Source organism: Macrobrachium rosenbergii, chromosome 25 (assembly GCF_040412425.1).
Source record: "Macrobrachium rosenbergii isolate ZJJX-2024 chromosome 25, ASM4041242v1, whole genome shotgun sequence".
Taxonomy (NCBI): Eukaryota; Metazoa; Arthropoda; class Malacostraca; order Decapoda; family Palaemonidae; genus Macrobrachium; species Macrobrachium rosenbergii.
The window spans coordinates 2,568,376-2,594,875 of NC_089765.1; the positions used below are offsets into that span (position 1 = coordinate 2,568,376).

The following is a 26,500-nucleotide window of genomic DNA, read 5'->3' on the forward strand; positions in this document are numbered from 1 at the left end:
TTTTCGGTTAATACAACCGGAAAGGAGACGTCTGTTGTGAGGGAAGTCTCTGCTCTGTCTATTCCGGCGTGATCTAGTATTTTGCGAAGATTTCGCGCCTTTCTTTATTCCCTCTAGACTTCTTCCTCTCGTTTTTATTCTGTTCTTTCTCCAGCTTTATTGTGCATGTATGGTTAGGTCACAGCATTATAAGAGGCTTGACTTATACATCTGAATATTAGTGAAGTTTCTTTTATTAGCAACAATAAAGTAACAATTAGGTGATTTCATTCGTTAAGACAGATGTCTACTTTGCTTTAATAATAATAATAATAATAATAATAATAATAATAATAATAATAATAATAATAATAATAATAATAATAATAATAATAATAACGGCATTAAAACATTCGCCGTATCTCTCATTTTCAGATCTGGTCATTTATTCAGTTGGAAGTGTTACCCTTCTCTTTGCGTTAGAAAGGGAAGGGTAACACTATCTGGAGCCACCCATTCTAAGTCGTCTATTTAACAGCACAGCATAATAATAATAATAATAATAATAATAATAATAATAATATCCAACGGCATGTAACGCAATGGGCCTCTTTGAAATTCCGCCACTGATGTCTTTCTTTTGCCTATCTTCCACAAATCTGCACTCATGTCCACCTGCCTATCTCTAGTTCTCATCCAAGTTGGTCCAGGCCTTCCAACTCTTCTGGCGCCCAGAGGATCCCAGCTGGCTCTGTCACGCTGTGTTCTCTCGGGCGTTGTGCAAGGACATGTTTCAGTCGTCACTATCTCACCTTCATCATTGTCTCATCTACATTATGTAACTTCCAGTTTGGCGTCGTTTTTAACTCCCCTGTCATCTGAATGCTAAAAGATTTTTTTTTAAGATTTCCTATCAAATACACAAGATCTTTTAGACATTATTGCCTTGTTATACTATGATTCAAGCAGTACAGATCTTACTAGACTTTCGTATAATATTACTTTCGTATGTAATTTCTGTGTACCAGATCTCCAGACATTTTTTATTCCAACTGTTCTTATTTCTATTGCTTTTTTATTCTACTAAATTCCAACTCATTGTTCCCAAACATCTGAAAGATTCAGCCTCATTTATCCTTTCTCCATTTAGTGTTATTTCACCCACTCGTGCATACTCTGGCTTCATTACTTAGGTCCCATTTCTCTGGATATAAGATGTATTCTGTTTATCAAGCTTTGTCGATCTTCGGATTTTTTCTGATCGAAAGAGTGATCGAAAGAGTCTCATCTGCACACACTATATGTCTGTCAAGTTTCTATCGTTACTCCAATCTAAACCTTCACTTCTATATCTGAAAAATAAAAAATGTCCTTTATAACTCCACGAGAGGGGCTAAACCGCAAAGGGGAAATAACATTCCTTGTAGCAACCCACCATTTGATGAACATGCAACTTAAACCTTGAATTTACTTTGTTCATGGGTAATTTCAATCAGCTTTGTATATTTAATGGGAATGCCAAATTATTAGCCCCCTTGCCCTTTTTTCTACTTTTCCACTAAATATGAGCTCAATATGTATGGAGAATTAAGTATCTCTCTCTCTCTCTCTCCCTCTCTCTCTCTCTCTCTCTCTCTTAGTTCATCTGTGTGAATCGGTGCTTTAGTACGAATTTTTCTCCTACGAAAAAGGGATAGCCCACTCGTTGAGCTTTTTTTTTTTTTTTTTTTAGCTGATCGGTAAGATGGGTGAAAGAAGAATAAGGTCAGTTAGCTAGCTAACCATGGTAGGGAATAATTTAGAAAGTTAAGTATTAGTAAGAGTGATTTAAAGTGTGGTTTGGCCACAATTTTATTTAGATAAAGGTACAATTTTTCTGACTATGGCCTTAAACATTAACATATTACAAAAATGATTTTGCACTATACTGACATAGTGAATTGTACAGATTATAGCCTATATTTTACATTTTATTTCTTAATAGTATCATTCTATTCAGATAAAGTTGCAACTTTTCTTATCTTAACCTTAATATTAACTGTTATAATAATGATTTTGCAATTATTTACATAGTAAATTCTGTAATTTATGTTTTTCACAGGACATTTCCTAGTAGTATAATGGTTGAGGCTCATCACGATGAATATACGAAGATACTCTTCTCCACCATCTGTGGTCTGTGTTGTTTGGATAGTTTCTCTCTGAGCATTTGGTGTTCATTTAGAATTTCAAGGTAATCAAGTGGCGCAATGGGGTGCCAAGTGAGCTTCCGAAAAGCAGTGTTTTACCTTATCCTCCGACTCTCTTGTGGCCCAGTTTGAAGGATGAATCACGACTGTCCGAAGCATTTATTTGGATACAACAGGAGAACGAGTCGGCCACATGATCATTCAAATGCTGCGAATTTGAAAGTATAATTTAAGAAAGCATTTGTCTGGAAAAGAAGTTGCCCGATTGGGCGACAACAGTTTTTTCATCTCGAAGAAAAACAATGATTTAAGTCCTTGTTGGTGAAATTCACGTTCAGGAACGGACTTATCACTGGGTGTAATTCATCTCTTTGTATGAGTAGCGGGGCATTGAGAATGATGTGCCTTAACGCAATTATTAATACACTTGAATGAAATCACAGGTTTGCCGAGGTTTGGAAAAGAAGTATATCAAGAATATAAAAAAGCTCTTATTGACGATAACTTATACGTCTGTGTTTGCACATTCTGCAGAAGTACAAGATTAGAGTTCTTTGTGTTTATTTCTCCTTAGATTGTACTATTTTCCTGTACAGTGATTACAGATCATCATACGTAAAATTTTCAAGAAGAGCAAAATTTACGAGAGAGAGAGAGAGAGAGAGAGAGAGAGAGAGAGAGAGAGAGAGAGAGAGAGAGAGAGAGAGAGCTTATTATTGCCGGAAAGGGCGAGAACTGGAGCTCCTCCACAGTTACTACCTGACATTTCTCTCACTGCTGGACCTGACGTGCTACTGTTGTCCCAAAAGCAACAATTAACTGGTTGTTGTCCCAAAAGCAACAAATTAACTGCTTGTTGTCCCAAGAGCAACAAATTAACTGTTTGTTGTCCCAAGAGCAACAAATTAACTGCTTGTCCCAAAAGCAACAAATTAACTGCTTGTCCCAAGAGCAACAAATTAACTGTTTGTTGTCCCAAAAGCTAACAAATTAACTGCTTGTTGCCCCAAAAACAAAAAATTAACTGCCATTAGCTTTCACTGCGATGTCAGCCAATCACATCGATTGCGAGGAAAGGTTCATTGGCCGTGTTTGTCTCAGGAGAAATTTCACCGCTGGCGAAAATCTTAGGCAATGAAAAGGGTATCTTTTCTTCCGCTGAATCAAGCATTTTCTATTTCCCTTCTGCTTTTCCCAAAGTATATAACAAATAAAAAAAAAAGATCTTTCCTTGCATTATGCATTTTAAAAATGACCGAATTTTTCACCGAACCTCCGAATTACGGACGGAGGATTTCCGTATTGCAGCCTTACTCCTTCAACTCCTTTTCCTCTCGACGATTCTGGATGCAAACATGACAATGCACTTAGTGCGATTAAACCCTCGACCCTTTCAGTTTTTCTCCCTTCCTTCCTTCCTTCCTCCTCGCTCAGGTCTTCGATTTTCATGCACAAGCACAGGCGGTTTATTCTGCGCAAGCACTCTTCGCGGGGAGGGCGATTTCATCTAAACAGATTCCTCCCGGCCGGAGTCTGTCCTTCAACGCATTTCACAAACTGTTCTCCCCAAATTGTAAACCTTTAGGAAAGATACTGGAACTGTTGTCATCTAAGCATCCAAGTAGATGGAATTTGCCGATAAGTGCGAAATTTCAGGATTTTTTCATGAGTATTATTTAAAAGTGCCTGACATGACCCACTAGTCACCACTAGTTGCACTGGTACTACAATCACAGCGTATCTGAACTAGAGAAGAAAAGTCACAGTAAAAACCAAACACCTAGGCAGTGGCGTAACTAAAGGAAGGGGGGAGGGTGGGGTTGTCTACCCCGGGCAGTACTCTGGCATCTTTTGAGCAGGCCTGGTTCGCGACTTTCTCAACAGAGCATGAAATTACTAATCAGTTGGACTTTGATGTTTTTAGCGAAATCGCTTCTAACAAAGCTCGTGGGGTTCCGTTATAAATCTGCTGTGATGTTCTCGTTTTAGCTTGATGAAATGAAATAAATGATTCAGATGTCAAGGCTCAAAATGTGCGTTTAATTTTCACCGCTTTAGTACTTTTTAGCACGGGAATGGGGTGGCACTCTCAGAATCCGCCTCGGGGGGCGCCACTGAACCTCGACCTTTCTGATCAGTTCTACCTCCCTTCCACTGAAGATTCACTATGAACATCCCCAGTAGATTCTTCCGTGGTTATGCTGGCAAACATGAAGGAAAGGAATGGCGTACATTCTTAGGGAAGGCGATTACTAGTGTGTGTGCATAGAGCACTTAACAGTTGATCATATACCGTTCCTAACAACTGTCAAAGATTGCTAATCGCGCGAGCATCGCTTATTAGCCTGAAAGTTCCCTCGGCATCTGTTACTCACGAGTTTAAAAAAAAATATGCAAAGCATATTTTGCTTTCGTCAACAGGGCATGCGTCGTTCATGATCGCCGACTGCCATCCGACTGCACGAAACGCAACCAGAGACATTTTTCCGTGAGGAGACGAACCAGGAAATTATCCTAACTTGAAACTGAACACAAATGGCAATCAAGGGTGGATATTTGTCAGCCATTTGCTGAAAGCGTTGCTGAACACATATTCAAAAGAGCGATATTCTCATAAACAGAAACTAGCTACTCCAAATCTTTGGGGCACGACCTCTTACATAGGATGGGGGCGGGGGTCAGTTATGCCGAACAGATCTCCCTGCGACCTCTGTCAGCGCTGACGGCGAAGAGAAATTTGACTCGGGGGCAAGGCACCTGACCTTTGTTGCTCACGGCGGATGTGCGTCACTGTCCGCAATCAGAGTCCATTCAGTAATAATCGTGATGGTGGCACTTCTCAAAACGACACATTTCCTACAGATCCGGAGCAACTCCTTTCTATGAACATCCTGACCAACCAGATGCTGAGAACAACTGCAGTACACTTCTAGCAAAGGTAAACATTTCCAGTCATTTTCTTCCGGACGAGATGCATTGTGTTTGTGACGCGTGAACGACCCCGATTACGTTGATCTTTTATATGACGGAAATCCATGGTCGCAGTATGGTCACTTGAGCGGTTTGTGGTTCGGATTCCACAATAAGCTGTAGGTCCCGTTGCTAAGTAACCAATTGGTTCTTAGCCACGTAAAATAAGTCTAATCCTTCGGGCCAGCCCTAGGAGAGCTGTTAATCAGCTCAGTGGTCTGGTAAAACTAAGGTATACTTTTTTTTTTGAGCGGTTAAGGCATATCCAAAAAACCTAAAAAATTCAAAAGTTTTGTCCAGTATAATCTGCAAAGTATATGAATTTGGAACCGCGATCTTACTTTTAAGCTGCCTTTGCATAACAAAATAATATGGCAGACTCCCCTCTCAAACGTCTATACTGGATGAGATACCATTATATCGGGGCAAGTTGTCATCCCTTCAATCACGCCGGCTGAGTCCCGATTCGACTAAGACCCCTTTAAGGCCGATTCACACTTTTAGTTCGTCTCCTTATGGTTATGATCCGCTTAAGGAATGGAACGGAATACGGAGTTTTAAGCCAAAGGCCAAGCACTGGGACCTATGAGGTCATTCGGCGCTGGAAAGGAAACAGACAGTAGGTAGGTTTGAAAGGTGTAACAGGAGGAAAACCTCGCAGATGCACTATGAAATAACTGTTAGGAGAAGGTGGATAGCAAGATGGGAGAAAGATAACGTGAATGGAGGCAGTGTAAAAGGAATGAAAGAGGTTGCAGGTAGGGGCCGAAGGGACGCTGCAAAGAACCTTTAGTAATGCCTACAGTGCACCGCATGAGGTGCACTGACGGCACTACCCCTACGGGGGAAAATAGAGTCTTTAATAAAAAGAAAAAGGAAGGGTACACAAGCTCCAAATGAAGAGGAAGTCAGAGCTTGAATTCTGGGCTCTATATAAGGAGTTGCAAGATGGTGAAATGAAGTTCTACCAGCACTTCAGAATGTCAAAAGGTCAGTTCAATTATTTGCTGCAGAAGATGGGAGGGGGCTTGCATAAGACAAACACTAACGCTTGAGAGACCATTTCACCACGGGAGAGATTGGCTGTATGTTATCTGTTACACTTTCCGTTGCACAGATAATAATAATAATAATAATAATAATAATAATAATAATAATAATAATAATAATAATAATAATCAGGATTTTCTTGTTCTGGTCGCGTATCGTCACCACCAAGGGAAAAATGTCATTGTTTGTTTTTTCATCATTTGTTGAATTAGTAGTAACAGTACTAGTTACTGAGTAGGTGAAATATAACGAGGTTTTAATCGTGTAGGAAGCGTTACCATCAGAAGGTCACGGTGACAGGATCACTAACACACTGACAGACAGAATCTCACTAGCACCCTGACAGACAGAATCTCATTAACACCCTGATAGACAGAATCTCACTAGCACACTGACAGACAGAATCTCATTAACACCCTGATAGACAGAATCTCACTAGCACCCTGACAGACAGAATCTCATTAGCACCCTGACAGACAGAATCTCACTAGCACCTGACAGACAGAATCTCACTAGCACCCTGACAGACAGAATCTCACTAACACCCTGACAGACGGAATCTCACTAGCACCCAGACAGACAAAATCTCACTAACACCCTGACAGACAGAATCTCACTAGCACCCTGACAGACAGAATCTCACTAACACACTGACAGACAGAATCTCACTAACACCCTGACAGACAGAATCTCACTAGCACCCAGACAGACAGAATCTCACTAACACCCTGACAGACAGAATCTCACTAACACACTGACAGACAGAATCTCACTAGCACCCTGACAGACAGAATCTCACTAACACACTGACAGACAGAATCTCACTAGCACCCTGACAGACAGAATCTCACTAGCACCCAGACAGACAGAATCTCACTAACGCCCTGACAGACAGAATCTCACTAGCACCCAGACAGACAGAATCTCACTAGCACCCTGACAGACAGAATCTCACTAACACACTGACAGACAGAATCTCACTAGCACCCTGACAGACAGAATCTCACTAGCACCCAGACAGACAGAATCTCACTAACACCCTGACAGACAGAATCTCACTAACACCCTGACAGACAGAATCTCACTAGCACCCTGACAGACAGAATCTCACTAACACACTGACAGACAGAATCTCACTAACACCCTGACAGACAGACTCTTACTAGCACCCAGACAGACAGAATCTCACTAACACACACTGACAGACAGAATCTCACTAACACCCTGACAGACAGACTCTTACTAGCACCCAGACAGACAGAATCTCACTAACACCCTGACAGACAGAATCTCACTAACACACTGACAGACAGAATCTCACTAGCACCCTGACAGACAGAATCTCACTAACACACTGACAGACAGAATCTCACTAGCACCCTGACTGACAGAATCTCACTAACACACTGACAGACAGAATCTCACTAGCACCCTGACAGACAGAATCTCACTAGCACCCAGACAGACAGAATCTCACTAACACCCTGACAGACAGAATCTCACTAACACACTGACAGACAGAATCTCACTAGCACCCTGACAGACAGAATCTCACTAACACACTGACAGACAGAATCTCACTAACACCCTGACAGACAGAATCTCACTAACACACTGACAGACAGAATCTCACTAGCACCCTGACAGACAGAATCTCACTAACACACTGACAGACAGAATCTCACTAACACACTGACAGACAGAATCTCACTAACACCCTGACAAACAGAATCTCACTAACACACTGACAGACAGAATCTCACTAGCACCCTGACAGACAGAATCTCACTAACACCCTGACAGACAGAATCTCACTAACACACTGACAGACAGAATCTCACTAGCACCCTGACAGACAGAATCTCACTAACACACTGACAGACAGAATCTCACTAGCACCCTGACAGACAGAATCTCACTAACACACTGACAGACAGAATCTCACTAGCACCCTGACAGACAGAATCTCACTAGCACCCAGACAGACAGAATGTCACTAACACCCTGACAGACAGAATCTCACTAGCACCCTGACAGACAGAATCTCACTTGCACCCTGACAGACAGAATCTCACCAGCACCCTGACAGACAGAATCTCACTAGCACCCTGACAGACAGAATCTCACTAGCACCCAGACAGACAGAATCTCACTAACACCCTGACAGACAGAATCTCACTAGCACCCTGACAGACAGAATCTCACTAGCACCCTGACAGACAGAATCTCACTAACACACTGACAGACAGAATCTCACTAACACACTGACAGACAGAATCTCACTAACACACTGACAGACAGAATCTCACTAACACCCTGATAGACAGAATCTCACTAACACACTGACAGACAGAATCTCACTAGCACCCTGACAGACAGAATCTCACTAACACAATGACAGACAGAATCTCACTAGCACCCTGACAGACAGAATCTCACTAACACACTGACAGACAGAATCTCACTAGCACCCTGACAGACAGAATGTCACTAGCACCCAGACAGACAGAATGTCACTAACACCCTGACAGACAGAATCTCACTAGCACCCTGACAGACAGAATCTCACTAGCACCCTGACAGACAGAATCTCACTAGCACCCTGACAGACAGAATCTCACTAGCACCCAGACAGACAGAATCTCACTAACACCCTGACAGACAGAATCTCACTAGCACCCTGACAGACAGAATCTCACTAGCACCCTGACAGACAGAATCTCACTAGCACCCAGACAGACAGAATCTCACTAACACCCTGACAGACAGAATCTCACTAACACACTGACAGACAGAATCTCACTAACACACTGACAGACAGAATCTCACTAACACCCTGACAGACAGAATCTCACTAACACACTGACAGACAGAATCTCACTAACACCCTGACAGACAGAATCTCACTAACACCCTGATAGACAGAATCTCACTAACACACTGACAGACAGAATCTCACTAACACACTGACAGACAGACAGAATCTGTGAGAAGATAATGAAGGAAAAAAGAAAGAAAACGAAATAACCTCATCTTTAGCAATGTCGTTCAACTCTGTAACAAATGTATATTCCTACGTACGACAATAAAAAGTATCTGAATCTGCTAAACGAATCTTGACGTACACCGAAAAATCCCGCAAAATTTAGGAGTGAAAAAGCGAAAAGACATCACATCCAGCATGGGGTTCGCACAAAGTGGCATTTAACTTGTGGCAACCATTTTTCACCCCTTTTAATTAGGCCTCATGGCTGGTTTCGTTTCATCTATATTTCTCGGAAAGCGGAAGCAGATCTCCTCTAAACGCTTCCTAGAAATAAAATAAAAACAAAACAAGTAAAAAATGCGCCGAAGTTTCTTCTGCGCAATCGAGTTTTCTGTACAGCCGCGGCCCATGAAACTCAGCCACGGTCCGGTGGTGGCCTCAGCCACGGCCCATGAAACTCAGCCACAGTCCGGTGGTGGCCTGTGTTGTTGGTACCTATGGTGGTGCCAGAAGTTCTAGTATGGCTAACTTTAACCTTAAATAAAATAAAATCTACTGAGGCTAGAGGGCTGCAATTTGGTATGTTTGATGACTGGAGGGTGGATGAGTAACATGCCAATTTGCAGCCCTGTAGCCTCAGTAGTTTTTAAGATCTGAGTGCCGACAGAAAAAGTGCGGACGGACAGACACAGCCATCACAATAGTTTTCTTTTACAGACAACTAACAACAATAAAACGGCCAATAGAATTCCGTCGCATATCGAATGCTACTCATGGATTTATTGAAAATTTGGCGGATACGAATGGTATAAGACCCCTTTGTATTTCTCGAGTTTTTTTTCAGCTTCAAAATTCAGTCTGAAAGGAGTTTTGACTCGACAGCCTCCCAACCGCAATTCTCTCTCTCTCTCTCTCTCTCTCTCTCTCTCTCTCTCTCTAGTGTGGCGAGACAGAGAGAGAGAGAGAGAGAGAGAGAGAGAGAGAGAGAGAGAGAGAGAGAGTAACTGGCTCGAGTGATAAGCACTCCCTCAAAATGTATGCTATCATATTATTGACTATGAGGATGGGGTCCGGGGTTGCCATCGAAAGGGTAAACTTACCTCCACCCAGGCGAAACTACAATATTCACATTATCTCTCTCTCTCTCTCTCTCTCTCTCTCTCTCTCTCTCGCATGCCTACATGTGCATCTTCATTTGTTCTATTTCCTTCAAGTATCTAGTTTCTTTCTATGTGGTTTTAGCTATCTGATTTTCTAATTACCTCAGAACAAATATCCAGGCATTATTACCATCTCTTTTGCTGCAACGCTGGTAAGTAATTTTTCCTGTTGATGGCCGTACTGGAATCACGCTTAATCAGGAAATATTATGACTTTTTATAACGAATTGTATAATCAAATAAGGGAATGTTATGACTTTTGTAACGAATTATATCATCAAATAAGCGAATATTATGATTTTTTATAACGAATTATATAATCAAATAAGGGAATATTATGACTATTTTATCAAATGGTAAATTTAGCTATAACCGTTACAAGATCAGTGTACAGAATATCATCAATGTCATTGCACGATCAAATGAGTATGTTATTATAATGACTATAAAATACCTTTGTTTTCAAAACAACTCTGAGAAATATTCACATATTAACTTTGGATCTATCCTAGATAGTGAGTGACCCACAAGGGTTTTCGGGGGTCGTTATCTAGGACTAATATTTCTTGGGGCTCATTATCCTTATGATATTTACAGTCTTTTGCTTATGTTTTTACGGTCGTCCCCAACGGCCTTGTACTAAACACGCCTCTAAGATGGATGCAAACCGGGTTAGAACTCTTGGCGGCCACTATCTAAGAAAGATCTTTAACTCTTACCTTCTAACCATGTTACAAAACCCCCGTACGTGGGGTAGAGCCGTCAGTGCACCTCATCTGGTGCACTGTAGGCATTACTTAAGGTTCTTTGCAACGTGCCTTCCTTAAGGCCCTAGCTGCAACCCCTTTCGTTCCTTTTGCTGTACCTCATTTCATATTCCACCCTCCCCTAACAATTGATTCATAATGCAACAGCGAGGTTTTCCTCCTGTTACACCTTTCAAACCTGTTACTGTCAAAATCCGTTTCAGCGCTGTATGACCTTATTGATACCAGTGCTTGGCTTATGGCCTAAATTCTATATTCATTCCATTCCATATGTTACAACACAAAGCCCGCTTTTGCAAGTCAGTGCAATAGCGGACTTTGTGTTGTAACATATAACACGTTGGACTCCACAGTAAATTCAAGACTAAATGCTCCTACACTTTGCCTTCTGAACTATTTGTTGCTTCCGTAAGCTTATACTACTAGTTATTGCGCTCGACCAACAAATATTGCTAATTAAGTTCTAATCCACCTGACCCAAACATTCTCGTTTCGAAATAATGGTTTACTGGGAAGCCTAACCAACAACCGCGGACATTCCGATTAGTCTTCAGATTCTCGCTTTATGATTGCAAAAGTAATTACGTGCTTCGGTGGAAGATTTGTGACCTTTGTCGGAAATAGTGGCTAGCAATTTCATAATTCCAGAAAAATGGTCTTGTTCTGTAATTCACCGCGAAACAAGACCGAAGTACGGCAATCACTGGTGATTTTTGAATAAAAAAAAAAATCTTAGGTTTTATAGCTCTGCAACATTGCCTATCTTACGACCTAGAACCAGACACACATACATACACACACACACACACACACACACACACACACACACACCTCCCCGAACAGCCCGGTGACGCAATCCGCCCCCGAGGTATCAACAGGTAAACCAGGTTCTGCCTGGCAAGACCCACTTTCTCGGAACTATAGTTAATCTTTCCGAGAATCTTCAAAGCTCGCAAGGCATACTGAGGAAGGTAATAATGATGACGCAGGGGAAAAATCCAGTTCTCTGCACGAGATCTGTTATCATCATCATTTTAACTGCCCTCTTCAAAGCAAATCTCGCTTTATTACTTCGCACAACGCATTGGAAACTAACCTACTCATCCCAACTCAGCTTCCTTTCTCACAAAACACTTTCACTCGGTGCCGCTGTCTACAGGACCCAACTTTCTCTCGTATCTATCCTGTTCATTGCTCTCTCTCTCTCTCTCTCTCTCTCTCTCTCTCTCTCTCTCTCTCTCTCTCTCTCTCTCTCTCTCTCTCTCTCTTGCCAGTTCCTCGGCCAATGGTATAAAACCCTTTCGTGCTTCCCGAGTTTATTTCAGTTTCGCGGTTCAGTTTGAATGGGAGATTGATCTTGAAAAGAAGCCAATTTCTTAAGGTCTCGTTGGGTTCTCTAGACTTTTCGGTACCGTCATTAGCAATCAATCATCACCCTACTGTTCGAAAACGTTAGCGCCGCTCTTGGAAAACTTACCAACAGGGTCCTCATTTTAACCACAAATATAATTATAGAAAATAATTCTATTATCAAAATTATGTAGAGCATGTTAACATTGGTCAACTTACTAACAGGGTCCTCATTTCAATCATAAATATAATAAAAAAATAATTACATTATCAAAATTATGTAGCGCATGTTTACATCGGTCATGTTTAACAGCATCTATTCAATGTGAGATAAAAGTCACTCTTTACCACAACAACGGACAGCGGTTATGAGATAAAGACGCGTCCACAGCGGCTCTCTGGGAGAAACTCCTAGGCAACATTCCTCAACCCTTGCCGGGAGCTGGCATTTGCCTTCAGCATACTAACGCAGCAAGGAGGCGATGACGTACAAAGCGAGAGTAATGGAACCTTTAAATGACTAATGCTGTGTGGTTCCGTGGAGACCAGAACTTTCGCAGAAGCGTCCCTTCTGCAACAGCCCTCCCCGAAAACGAAGACACACATACTAGCGTCGCCGTGTTTCGGACAATGTGTTTATATATATATATACATATATATATATATATATATATATATATATATATATATATATATATCTATATATATATATATATATATATATATATATATATATATATATTCTGCAACAAAAAGTTAAGTATATCTTAGTTTAACCAGATCACTGAGCTGATTAACAGCTCTCCTAAGTCTGGCCCGAAGGATTAGACTTATTTTACGTGGCTAAGAACCAATTGGTTACCTAGCAACCGGACCTACAGCTTATTGTGGAATCCGAACCACATTATACCGAGAAATGAATTTCTATCACCAGAAATAAATTCCTACAATTCTTCATTGGCCGACCTGAGACTCGAACTCGGGCCTAGCTGAGTGCTAGCCGAGAACAATACCGACTCGTCCAACGAGGAACTATTCTGCAACAAGTACAGTGTCGTGCTCGGCTGTGCATAAAATGAAAATTGCACAATAACATGAGGTATTGGAAGATCTACATTACAACACGAATTTTTCAGGACCAAGACCTCATATTATTGGGCTTTCACGTTCACTTTCATGTATATTCATATGTATGTGTATGCATGTGTGTATATATACGTATATATATATTATAGATGTATACATATATTTTATATTTATTATATATGTATATATATAATGTATTTACACATATATATATAGAGTTACTTCGTTATCATGACCGCATTTTTTTGTACAAGATTTTGTAATAGTTACCGTAGAGAGCATTATCCACTAGCAATTTGTGTAGTAAGATATATATATATATATATATATATATATATATATATATATATATGTATGTATGTATGTATGTATGTATGTATGTATGTATGTATGTATGTATGTATGTATATATATATTTATATTTTATATATATATATATATATATATATATATATATATATATATATATATATATATATATACTGTACCTTAAGATAATGAGATATCACACCTTTATAAAATAATGTACACATCGCATGTTGCTTACGAATTGGTTATAATATACTTTTTCATTAAAATAAGAACAAAATGCTGTGGAAATGACATCTGTTCACCACACATCTTTTGAACCGTAAAATGTAATGATATAACTGAATCAACAGATGATTAATTACAGCAACAAGTGAGTGTTATGCGAATTTCAGCATCGTTATTTGTCATTATTACCTAAGTATTCGATTTGTACACGTGTTACGGTTCAGCATGGCGAATAACTTTTTATTATCGATATATATCTTCGATGAGGGACTCAAGACGTATTCATTCATTTCCACAACACATTTCCTTGCTCGTAGTTTCATCGGCTTCCTCTGGAAATGTGCATGGAAATGATGAACGCTTAGTCAACCGCTTTCATCACATTCTGGAGCACCTTCCCTTTTTTCAAGTACCCGAAGGTAGGCAACACGTATTACAGAGAGTATGTGAAATCCGGGATGTCACGAAATCCCTAAGGAATTTGTGAAATGATCAATTCGCTTAAGAACATTTGATCCCCAAGGGCTAGTACTAAAGACGGCGAAATAGTGTGGATGAATCTCTGTTTCCCGTGTTTAGTACTAGCCCTTGGGGATCAAATGTTCCTAAGCGACTCGCTCATTTCACAAATTCCCTAGAGACTTCGTGACGTCCCCGTATATCACATATTCCCTGTAACAGGCCTCTGTTCACTAATCAGTTGCGAGACTGGTCCAACTTAGGACCGGACGTGTCTGTTTGTGACAACCAGCGCAAAAAGGTATCAAGTGGAGATTTAAGCGTGGCATACCCCCGAATTATGCCTTTCTTTGACTAAGCGCTTAGTCACTACCACCATACAGATCTGTAGCATGAATACCATGCAAAATATTCACATGGAAACGACGTTTCAATCTCACCTTTGTCTAAATTCCAGGAGGCACAATGAGCGGGTGATGGAACTACATTGAACAATCGATGGAATTATCATGCTGATGACAATTACAGAGGAATGGAAGAAAAACAGCTATTTAGGGTTCCGTGAGAGAAAACCACTCTCGAAGTGAAAACCCAGCTGGAATTACCGTTATTAGGTAACGTGGCTGCTCTGCACACGAGGAGCATGCAACATTATACAAGCGTGAGATTGGGATTCATTTCTAAATCGTGACTGTGCAGTTATGTGGCAGAATCCATAAAGAATTTATTGGCTCAGTCCATCAAGTACATGATTTCACATCAGAGAGAGGTGACCTTACTGAATGCACTAACCATAGAGGCACTGCCCTTACGCCAATTGTAAAGAAAATGTTCAATGTATTTATTCTCAATAGGGCGAAGAAAGAAATTGATAAAATTCCTAGAAATGAATAAACTGATTTTAGAAAAGACAGGAGTTGCGCAGATCAAATATTTGGGTTAAGGCATCATACTGTGCGGGCAGTGTGTGGAAATTGGAAATGCCCTTCCGATGACTTTTGCGTCTTGCGAAATGCTTTCGACAGCGCCCTAAGACTAATATGACGAAAGGCCTTTGGATTTTCGGTTACGTGTGTACAGCTAATTAAAACTGTCTAGGAGGTCGCAGATCACATAATGTTAATGTTGATGGGCGACAGAATTAACGGAAGAGAATCTTTCAAATATTTGGAAGCAACGATATCCATACAGGTTCTCGAGTTGGAATAAAAAAAAAAAAACTTACAAAAACGAATAAAACAATGGTCTTGCCGAATAAGATTTGGAAATAAAATACCACTGAAACTGCATACAAAAGTAAGATTATATCTGAGTCTAGCACAATCTGCATTGCTATTTGGACATAAATCAAGGTTTGAGAATAAAACTTTAAGGAGAACATGATGCGTCAGATGGCAGGACAGAGTCAGAATTGTTGCGATAAAGGGAAGAAACGCGGAAGTTCCAAGCGGTGACGAAACATTGATCAAAGGAAACTGGAGAGATGGTTTGGACTTGTCTCTCGCAGTACTGATAATGTCATTTCCCCCGTAGGTGAGTTAGTGCCGTCAGCGCACCTCATGCGGTGCACTGCGGGCATTATACTTAGGGTTCTTTGCAGCGTCCCTTCGGCCCGTAGCTGCAACCCCTTTCATTCCTTTTACTGTACCTCCGTTCATATACTCTTTCTTCCATCTTACTTTCCTTGACCCTCTCCTGACAATTGTTTCATAGTGCGACTGCGAGGTTGTCCCCCTGTCACACCCTTAAAACCTTTCTACTTTCAGTTTCCCTTTCAGCGCTGACTGACTTCATACGTCCCAGCGCTTGGTCTTTGACCAAAAAATATAAAAAAAAACTTTTTATATTCCGATAATGTCATTTGGGCTCCGGTGGGCTCCAGATGAGTAGGAAGACGTAATTATTGCGAGCTATTAGAAGGGAGGTCGTTGATAACTGTGTGTTGTTGGGGGGGGGGGAGGTTGTGGTAGGCGAGACAAAGGGAAGACATGAGTGGTGGAATTTCAAGGAAGCTCTACGTCACTCGGCATTGGTAGCAATGATGAGGTGATGTTGATGATGATTTAGCATGTTCGGTGGGCCTCTCTATGCAAATTATAAGATGCATTTGACACACACACACACACATATATATATGTGTGTGTGTGTATGCATATATATATATATATATATATATATATATATATATATATATATATATATATATATATATATATATATATATATATTTACACGCACATACACACACACACACACACACGCAGATAATGACATTCATAAATACATAGGTTGAAGGATATACGATTCATTCTTTAAAAGTAAAACAGGCTCAAGAGAATTCTTTAATAAAAATCGACTGTTACCGAAATTCCTTGCAAGATCAGACGGAACGGACCAATAATATACGTATGAAAGGAAACGTTCCAAATGTGGCACTACCCTCCCTAGATAATACGAAAAGCTCAAAGCAAGACTCCATACGGCAAGAATCTTGGGTTTGCACAATATTGCTAATTCCGAAAAGGATACAACATATTCCACTCTCTCTCTCTCTCTCTCTCTCTCTCTCTCTCTCTCTCTCTCTCTCTCTCTCTCTCTCTCTCTCTCTCTCTCTCTCAATTACACAACTCAAAACAGTGGTTTTCAACCTGTGAGCCATGGGCAGTTCTAAGGGGGGCATTGCCACAGACTTCTTTAAAATAGTATTTAAAAAATTAAAAATAATTGACAGTCAATGCAGGCCAGCGCTTTCTTTTATAAATGAAAATGTATAACTAATAAATTGTTTTGAAAAATAATTCCATAAATGAAAATGTAAAACTAATAAAGTGTTTTGAAAATGCTTTATGGTAATTTTATCATCATCATTACACAGTTCTGAAGGGCAGTGGGCCATGAGTATTTAGGGATGCCAAAAAATGGGCCACGGGCACAAAAAAGTTGAAAACCACTGACCTAAACCGACCTTTATCACCATTACTGTTTTTCTCTCTCTCTCTCTCTCTCTCTCTCTCTCTCTCTCTCTCTCTCTCTCTCTCTCTCTCTCTTTAAAGATTCTAACCTGCAAAGTTCGGGGGCTATCTATATTCAGTTCTTGAAACAGAAGACAAAGCTGTTTCCCGGTAATCTGTAAGATTTTCACTTCAACAGTACTGTTGCTTCTGTTGCTTTATACAATTCCTCTTCTTTTTATAATAATTCACGAATCCTCACAAGTCTTGGATTAGGATTTAAGGATATTTATCACCCAGCTGTACCAGCCGTCCAAAGGTCTGGCAAAACTAATCCACATGTGGGTTCCCTGCAAAAACATGAAAACTTCAGCTACGTGGTGTTATTTCTTAATGCAATAATTAACGCAAGTAGAGATCTCCCAAGTTATTTCCCCCATGCAGCCGCTCGCTCCCGCGCGCGGTTTTTTTTTTCCGGGGCGTGAGCGCGTTCCACTTGAGATGCCACACAAAGTGTCACTGTTGCCATTGTGCCAAGAATGAACAATGGCATCTCGCACTTGTCCCGTCCCAAACGAAGAAAACCCGACGTCGGTTTCCCTTACAGAAGAGCAACAAAGAAATAACATATCACTGGGCAAGGAGGTTCCTCCGCAATTAAGCTAGAATACAGTAGTCCGCAAAAGACGAGACCTACTCGTCAACCAAAGCGTAATACAAAGCAGATAATGAAAAGCCAATGAGATCTTTACGTATTTATACGAGATTTTAATCAGGTCGAATAAAGAGAAAAGGTTATTTTAAATTAAATGACCTTTTGCTTGTGCATAGAAGAACAAAAATGTCAAGAATACCAAATGCAGTTAAAACTAACTGAAATAAAAATATCATCAAAGTTACTTTAGAACCAACAAAATGCTTCATGAGGATTGGATTCTACACCATGTCATTTTCCATCCTGGTTGCAACCCACCACATTCGACTGAGCAACAGAACCCAATTCGCTGTTTTGGTCAATAGGGTTATAATGGGGTTTTAACGGTGTTCATCTATTCGAGCTCGTTCAGGATTCGAATCTGGGGACTCTTGCCGATAGCCAGGAAGGCTATTGGTCACACCGCGACGCACATCACACTTTAACAATGCTCTGCCTTTACAGATTTCCCATTAACGCAAATAATATGTATGAGGATGTGGTGATATTACAAAATTCAACCAATAATGATCCAAGTGAATCATGGAACTTAAGTGATACTACAAAAAGTTTTCACGTTACTAGCGGTGTCGATTGGCAGAAGAGAGAGAGAGAGAGAGAGAGAGAGAGAGAGAGAGAGAGAGAGAGAGAGAGAGAGAGAGAGAGAGAGAGAGAGAGAGCTTTTCAACTGCCGGGGAAAACATATGTAACAACACCTGATAGTTTAAAAACTCCGTGAATGTCAACACATTTAACAGCCAGATGACGGGGAAAGTCATAATGACAAGTTAAAATGGGAAGGATTACAGGCCCTCTATGTTTGACGGTACGGGACAATATTCAAATGTCACTGCATCACGCTTTTTAGCTCCCTTGGCTTTACATATATATATATATATATATATATATATATATATATATATATATATACACATATATATATATATATACTATATATATATATATATATATATATATATATATATATATATATATATATATATATATATATATATATATATATATTACAGATTCAGCATTTATATATACTGTATATATAGTATGAATATGGAAGTGTTTTCTCTTGTCCAGCTGGCTACCCCGCAACATCTCCATCATAAAGAAGGGCTTAATATTTATTAGATGACGCAAGTGCCGTCCCCCGTCCATGTCTAAGTATCAAGTGTGAGTAGTCTAAAAACCAGACCTGCTTCGAATGTACGGTACTTTAGTAATGATATTCCAGGTATATTCTCCAGATTCCACCATCGACTTTTTCTTGCCCCTACAATGTTTCCATGCCACAACATCATTGATTATCACTTAGCACTTGATTTCAAGTGTTTATCATTTCATTTTGCAACCAGTCATAGCTATGGCTCGATGTGTAACCGTAAGCATGCAGCTTAAAGAAGTATTACGAAGCTCCGGTCCACTGAAGAGACTCTCAGAAATATTCAGATAGATGAATAGGACAATATGCTGTGAATGAAGGGAGAGTAGATATAAAAACCGCAAGATCAAACAAACAAACAGGCTCATAGCGAGGAAAAAATAATTTTCTTAACAAGAAAAACTGAACTTTCTTTCCACCCGCTGTTTTTCTGTTGGGTTTGTTCATTCACATTCACAAACACCAATAATCAGCTTCCCCCCGTAGGGACGGTAGTGCCGTCAGTGCAACTCACGGGGTGAACTGCAGGCATTACTAAAGGTTCTTTGCAGCGTCCCTTCGGCCCCTAGCTGCAACCCCTTTTACTCCTTTTACTGTACTTCCGTTCACATTCTGTTGTTACCACCCTCTCCTAACAATTATTTCATATTGCAACTGCGAGGTTTTCAACTGCTACAACTTTCAAACCTACCTACTTTCAATTTCCTTTCCGGCGCTGAATGACCTCATAGGTCCCAGTGCTTGGCCTTTGGCCTAAACTCTATATCCCATTCCATTCCCATTCCAATAATGAGCTTCTACAGTTTTTAACTGACGGCATGAGTAAGAAGCGAACCATTTTCTTTCTCCGAGACATCAGATTCACGTGGGGCAATGTACAGGAATTCCGGAAAGGAAGAGCCAACATTCGACGTGAGGTCCTCACAACCCAAAATACAACAGGGCGTAATCACTTCCGAAGGTCTGTGCTACTGAATACAATGCGTAAGTGGGAGGTCACAGACCTTTCAAGTTGGCAACAATCTAAAAAAAAAAAAAAAAAAATCTTTGGTCGCAACTTACCTTCGAATACCATAGCTGTGCGACACCGCGGCATCAAAACGAAATCTCTGACAACATAACTTATTGAAGGTCCCAAGTAATGAAATCATCCATCTGATTTTCATTCAGTACAATATTTTCTTAATTCAGAGCCACCAAGGCCGACTTCATATTTACCATCCGCAAGTGAAATTGACAGTTTACATAACCGCAGCTACGCAAGATTCGCAAATATGAAAATCTCTAATTTTCTCACTGATATGGACTGTGTTCCAGTCTATATTCAGCGTCGATAATCTCAGACTGAGTGTGACGAGGAAGTTTTCTATTACAAGCCTTTCTGCCAAGAACCTTGTTTCTGTCTGTCTCTCGCTATTCACTAGCCAGTGAACCCGTCCTCGGGACAGCTCGGCCAACCTCCGATGCGCACCGTTGCAAACCACACACTAACCGAGTTCCTTCTTCACGCGGACTACGGAGTCTCGACCAGCAAACGGTGGGCCTCTCCTCCTTCGCTGTTGTGATAAACCAACCAGCACATCTATCTATTAACCCTATTTTCCTCCTCGTCGCATATCTGGGCATTCCTCCACAATCAGCATCGTAGACACCGCCCCACTGTTGAGCCATATGTGCATATACATACATACATATACATATACATTCATATATATATATATATATATATATATATATATATATATATATATATATATATACTGTATATACTGTATATACATATATATATGTTTATTTATTTATTTATTTATATATATGTGTGTGCGTGTGTGTATGTGTGTGTGCGTGTTTTAAGAATTAATCACTTCACTTGCAGCTTATTACCAGCCCGAAAAACAGGTTATGCATAATAAGATATTATACTTCATAGTAAAAGAAAAAAAAAGAGTTAGATTGTTACTCGAAACTGCCTCTGACTGCATATGTGTGCGTGTGTGAATGTATATGTATATGCATGTGTATATATATGTATGTACTGTATATATGCAAACGCATATATACACACGTATATATACTGTGTGTATATATATATATATATATATATATATATATATATATATATATATATATATATATATATATATATATACATATATATATATATATATATATATATATATATATATATATATATATATATATATATATATATATATATATATATATCTTTCGGTGGTCTCGGTATATTGCTGTATGAGCCGCGGCCTATCAAACTTAACCACGGCCCGGTGGTGGCCTGTTCTGTATCGTTGCCAGACGCACGATTATGGCTAACTTTAACCTTAAGTAAAACAAAAACTACTAAGGGTAGAGGGCTGCAATTTGGTATGTTTCATGATTGGAGGGTGGATGATCAACATACCAGTTTGCAGCCCTCTAGCCTCAGTAGTTTTTAAGATCTGAGGGCGGACAGACACAGTGCGGACGGACAGACAAAGCCACCTCAATAGTTTTCTTCTATAGAAAACTAAAAAGAGCCTGTTGGAACAACGAAAGCGTCCTGCAGAAATGCTCCTTTGAGGACACATGGACTTGTATGTGGGTTAATGAAGCTTTCTTCAGTCTTGGACAAACAATAGCCTCATTAGAATAATGGCTGGGATTGTTCTACAGTTCACTTTCATCGAGAACACAATTTTCACTCTCTTACATCGCTTATTAGTTCTTGTTCCTCACGAACCTCTTGTGAAAGTTTTGCATTGTTTCTTCACCGTGTCTACGAACACTACAGTTTTATCACTTACTTCTTAATGAAAACCTTTACACCCATTTGCAGTTTATTTAATTTCTATTTTAATGCAGTGAGTCTCTCTCTCTCAGTGCTTGAACTCAAGTGTCGGAGAGAACAGACTCGGCTTCTAAATGAAACAGGATACTTTTGGAGCCATATAGGGATGGACGCAAGTCGATAGAGCAAGGAAGAGGGTAGGCCATCTTCACATAATTTTTTTTTTTGGGGGGGTTTAGTCTGGCTACATCGACTAAGTTTGCTTTATTCTGAAAGGTTTGCTATATTGACAAACTATTGTACTAATTACATTCAACCTTAACTAAGAACTTTTAATGGGCTCCTGTACAAGTAATGCCATGTACATAATTACAAAATGACTTCTCTAGCAAAGCGACTGAATGTTTTGATCTCTCTCTCTCTCTCTCTCTCTCTCTCTCTCTCTCTCTCTCTCTCTCTCTCTCTCTCTCTCTCAATATCTATATATATATATATATATATATATATATATATATAATCTACTGTTACTTTTATCAGATATACGTTTATTTCCCAATGCAACAATCTCTTGAATTATTGGCTTCCTCCCACTTTTTTCAATATGCTTACTACTTTTCTCTCTCTCTCTCTCTCTCTCTCTCTCTCTCTCTCTCTCTCTCTCTCTCTCTCTCTCTCTCTCTCTCTTATGCATCTTTAGCCATATGTGTTATCTATAGGTGGTGACTGTTCTATTACCTATATGCAGGTCATTCTATTCAGACAATGCATACCTAAGTGTGATGGATTCTCGTTCCTCTACCTGTTTCTCCTCTGTGCAGACAAGTGTCACTCCTCATTACCAAAGATGACATCAGCTCAGAGCAGCTGAAATTCTGAGCAATAAGGTTCCGCAGGGGTCTCAAGGAATGTGTCCTTCCACGGTGGAGTGCAACGGCTGGTCCTTGATATAAACAATTTACAATCCTTCTGGCCGTTTTGGGCGTTGCCTCCCACGCTGCCAAATGTACTTGCTTGGAAGTGACCGTGTTTATTCCTTATTTAGTTTTCTGTAAAAGAAAACGATTGAGATGGCTATTTGCCTGTCAGTCCGCACTTTATTCTGTCCGCCCTCAGATCTTAAAAACTACTGTGGCTAGAGGGCTGCAAATTGGTATGTTTATCATCCACCCTCCAATCATCAGGCATACCAAATTGCAGCCCTCTAGCCTTAGTAGTTTTTTTTATTTTATTTAAGGTTAAAGTTAGCCATGATCGTGCGTCTGGCACCGCTAAAGGTGCCAACAACACAAGCTACCACCGGGCCGTGGGTGAAACTTTCATGGGCCTTGGCTGAGAGTTTCGTGGGCCTTGGCTGAGTTTCATACAGCATTATACTCTGTATAGAAAACTCGATTAGGCCGAAGAAACTTCGACGGATTTTGTACTTGTTAATCCTTGGCCTTAGAGGCATAAATAATTTTGGTTTGGGCCTACTCTCCACTACATCCATGGTAAATCTCTCAGGGTATCTGGACTATAAGATTGCTGATACAAGACCAATAGAAAGAGTGAGAAATGTCATCGTAACTTGTAACATTTTTATATTTTCATTTGCAATTACTGAAGACAGAAAGAAATGAAGAACAATATACGACTGCGACCTTAGCGAATGATTTTTTTTTTCTTCCTCGCGTCGCGTCGTCTAGAGCTTCGTTGTTTCAGAGGAAACTTAAACCCTTTTTTTGATCTTTCATAAGATAAGCGCTACCTCCTTCTACATTGACCATGAGGCCATCTATTTCCATTCTCTCTCTCTCTCTCTGTACATGAACAATCACACACCTATACATACACACACACACACACACACATATATATATATATATGTATATATATATATATATATATATATATATATATATATATATATATACACATTTGGAGAAATTCTGCATATAGATATAAATACACATATACTTGGAGAAATTCTGCACTTAGGAATTTGCCATGTAATTTTCTCCTTACAGTAACGATATATAAAAATTTTTCATTTTTTCCTTGTATGCAAATAACAGTATGTCACAGTTCATACTCTACCTGATACGTAGTTTAAAATATTATACACAATCCTGTACTATTTTAATTAATAGAGATTTTTTTATTCCCATACTCGTCGTTCTCTTATGTCTGAGTTCGACCTCTACATGCCCAAAAGAACGGCTTAGCTTGGACGTAAATCCTTTAGGAGAACTGGCATCGTATCTCCAAATCTGTGCCACGTTTAAGAAAAATAAAAAAGCATTGTATACATCGTTACCCAGTGTAAAATATTACGAGAGGTTTTGACATGATCAAGAGAATATCTAGCAACGATTACCTAGCATTTTTTAGGTACGCAGTGCATTCAAATACCAAATAAACTGACCGAGAAGGTTTGATTTGCCAGCATTGGCGAATCAAACCTTCTCGCCACCCTTGCCCTGCCCAAAACGACAAGAAGGTTTGGAAAGACTATAGCAATATTCAGAGTATTTCATTTTTTTTTTTCAGATGCAATCTCCCTTCATTTTGTCCTGAAATCCATTACTGGTTAAAAGTTGCTGAATCTAGCCTACTTCTTTGTTGATGGAATTTTCCAAAACTTTTAAGCTGTCTGTGAGACTACGCTGGAATCTAGCTTTTTTCCCCCCGTCCAGGTTCATTTGGGAATGAAATAAAGTTTTTCAGTGCTTATCTCCATCATGTAACCGAGAAAGAGCTTTCACGGGAAAGAAATAAAATCTTGAAGTCCTAGACCATTCCTGATCATATCAAATATATCAGTGTTGCACTTGGCGTAAACAACATTTTCTCTCAACTACAGCCATGAGCATCACCTGATGCTTTCGCAAAAACTTCTCCACGTCCCTTGATGCAAAGGCGCCCTACAGCGTCATAGTCTAAAGGACGTCGATAAACTCGGCAGGATATTGGAGTGAGTGAATATAATTGACCTTAAGAGGTTGCTAGGCTTATGGCATTTAACAGTCCCAAAGCAGTATTCGCCTCTTCAACTGCGGTTTTGTTCGCCACGTCCGCTAGCCAGTCCAGACTTTTTTTTTTTCTTTTTTGTCTAGTTGATTTTCTTCTTTATGGGCTGGTATTTTCGATGATGTGTGACGATGGAGATTACTTTTTCTATGCAAAAGTTACAAGAATTGTCTACGTACACTATTGCGGTTTTAACCTGATATGTATCCGCCTACGCGTCACCTACTCCGAGGTGCTAGTACTAAACATGGTGGAAGCTCAATGGGACGCCGTGTTTAGTACTAGTTCCTCGGGGATCAAAGATACAGTTTATTAATATATAGAAATATATACAAATGGGTGTATATAATACTTTGATCCCCAAGGTGCTAGTACTAAACATGGCGGAACCTCAATGGGATGCTGTGTTTAGTACTAGCCCTTCAGGGATCAAAGATATTGTTTATTAATATATAGAAATATATAGAAATAGGGGTATATAATACTTTGATCCCCGAGGGACTACTACTAAACATGGCGTCCCATTTGCTTCGGCCATGTTTAGTACTAGCACCTCGGGGAACAAGGATATCGTTTATTAATAAATATACAGAAATGGGTGTATATAATACTTTGATCCCCGAGGGACTACTACTAAACATGGCGTCCCATTAAGCTTCCGCCATGTTTAGTACTAGCACCTCGGAGTAATCGGATGCATACCTGGTTAATAACCACTGTTGCCTTATCACCCTACTGAGGGTGTGTCGAGAACGAATGTCACACCGACGGATATATCAACAGCGACACAGCAGGACTTCCGCAACCTGAAGGAAAGGTCTGCTGCCTTTTCCCTAATTTGGCGAATCAAGATGCCTGCCGGGTAAATTCAGACATGAATGAAGTAGCAAATGACCGCAAGAACCATCCGTAGGTACATGTACGAAAGGGTAAATAAATGAGAAGAGTGAAGACACATCAAACTTACCCACCACAACAAAGAAGAGAGAGAGAGAGAGAGAGAGAGAGAGAGAGAGAGAGAGAGAGACCAGGTTGCATATATAAGCGCTGCATCCCCTTGCTCGGCAAACCATTATTGCTCACATCCTTGACTCATGGCATGGTAAGGCTGCGCAGCAGAACTCCGCTAGTCTTATTACACAGCACGAGAACTCCTGATAACAGCCTTAATACTTAATTCTTGAGACAAGGCTACTGATTGGTTTGTATTCTTTTACAAGTTTTCTTCCTTTATACATTATTTTACCACAGCTTTGTCAAAGTAATCAATCATTGAACGTGTGAAGGCGAGATGTTAACAGTTATGAAAAGGGCATCTGCAATGTACCTCCTCTTGTACCTTTCTGCAAAT

The 26,500-nt window shown here is 39.9% G+C and overlaps 1 protein-coding gene across 4 annotated transcripts in view; it reads right to left on the reverse strand.

The window, feature by feature from the left end:
* LOC136852275 (carbohydrate sulfotransferase 3-like) overlaps positions 1 to 26,500 on the reverse strand; it is a 265,399-nt gene that overhangs the window by 93,383 nt on the left and 145,516 nt on the right. Inside the window, exon 1 of one of the 4 annotated variants that reach the window (XM_067126759.1) lies at positions 20,415 to 20,830. The exons of the other annotated variants lie outside the window; for them this stretch is intronic. Coding sequence (XP_066982860.1) covers positions 20,415 to 20,448 — 34 coding nt within the window. The 5' untranslated portion in view covers positions 20,449 to 20,830. Of the gene's footprint in view, positions 1 to 20,414; positions 20,831 to 26,500 lie in introns of those variants that run through there. 4 annotated transcript variants of the gene reach the window in all.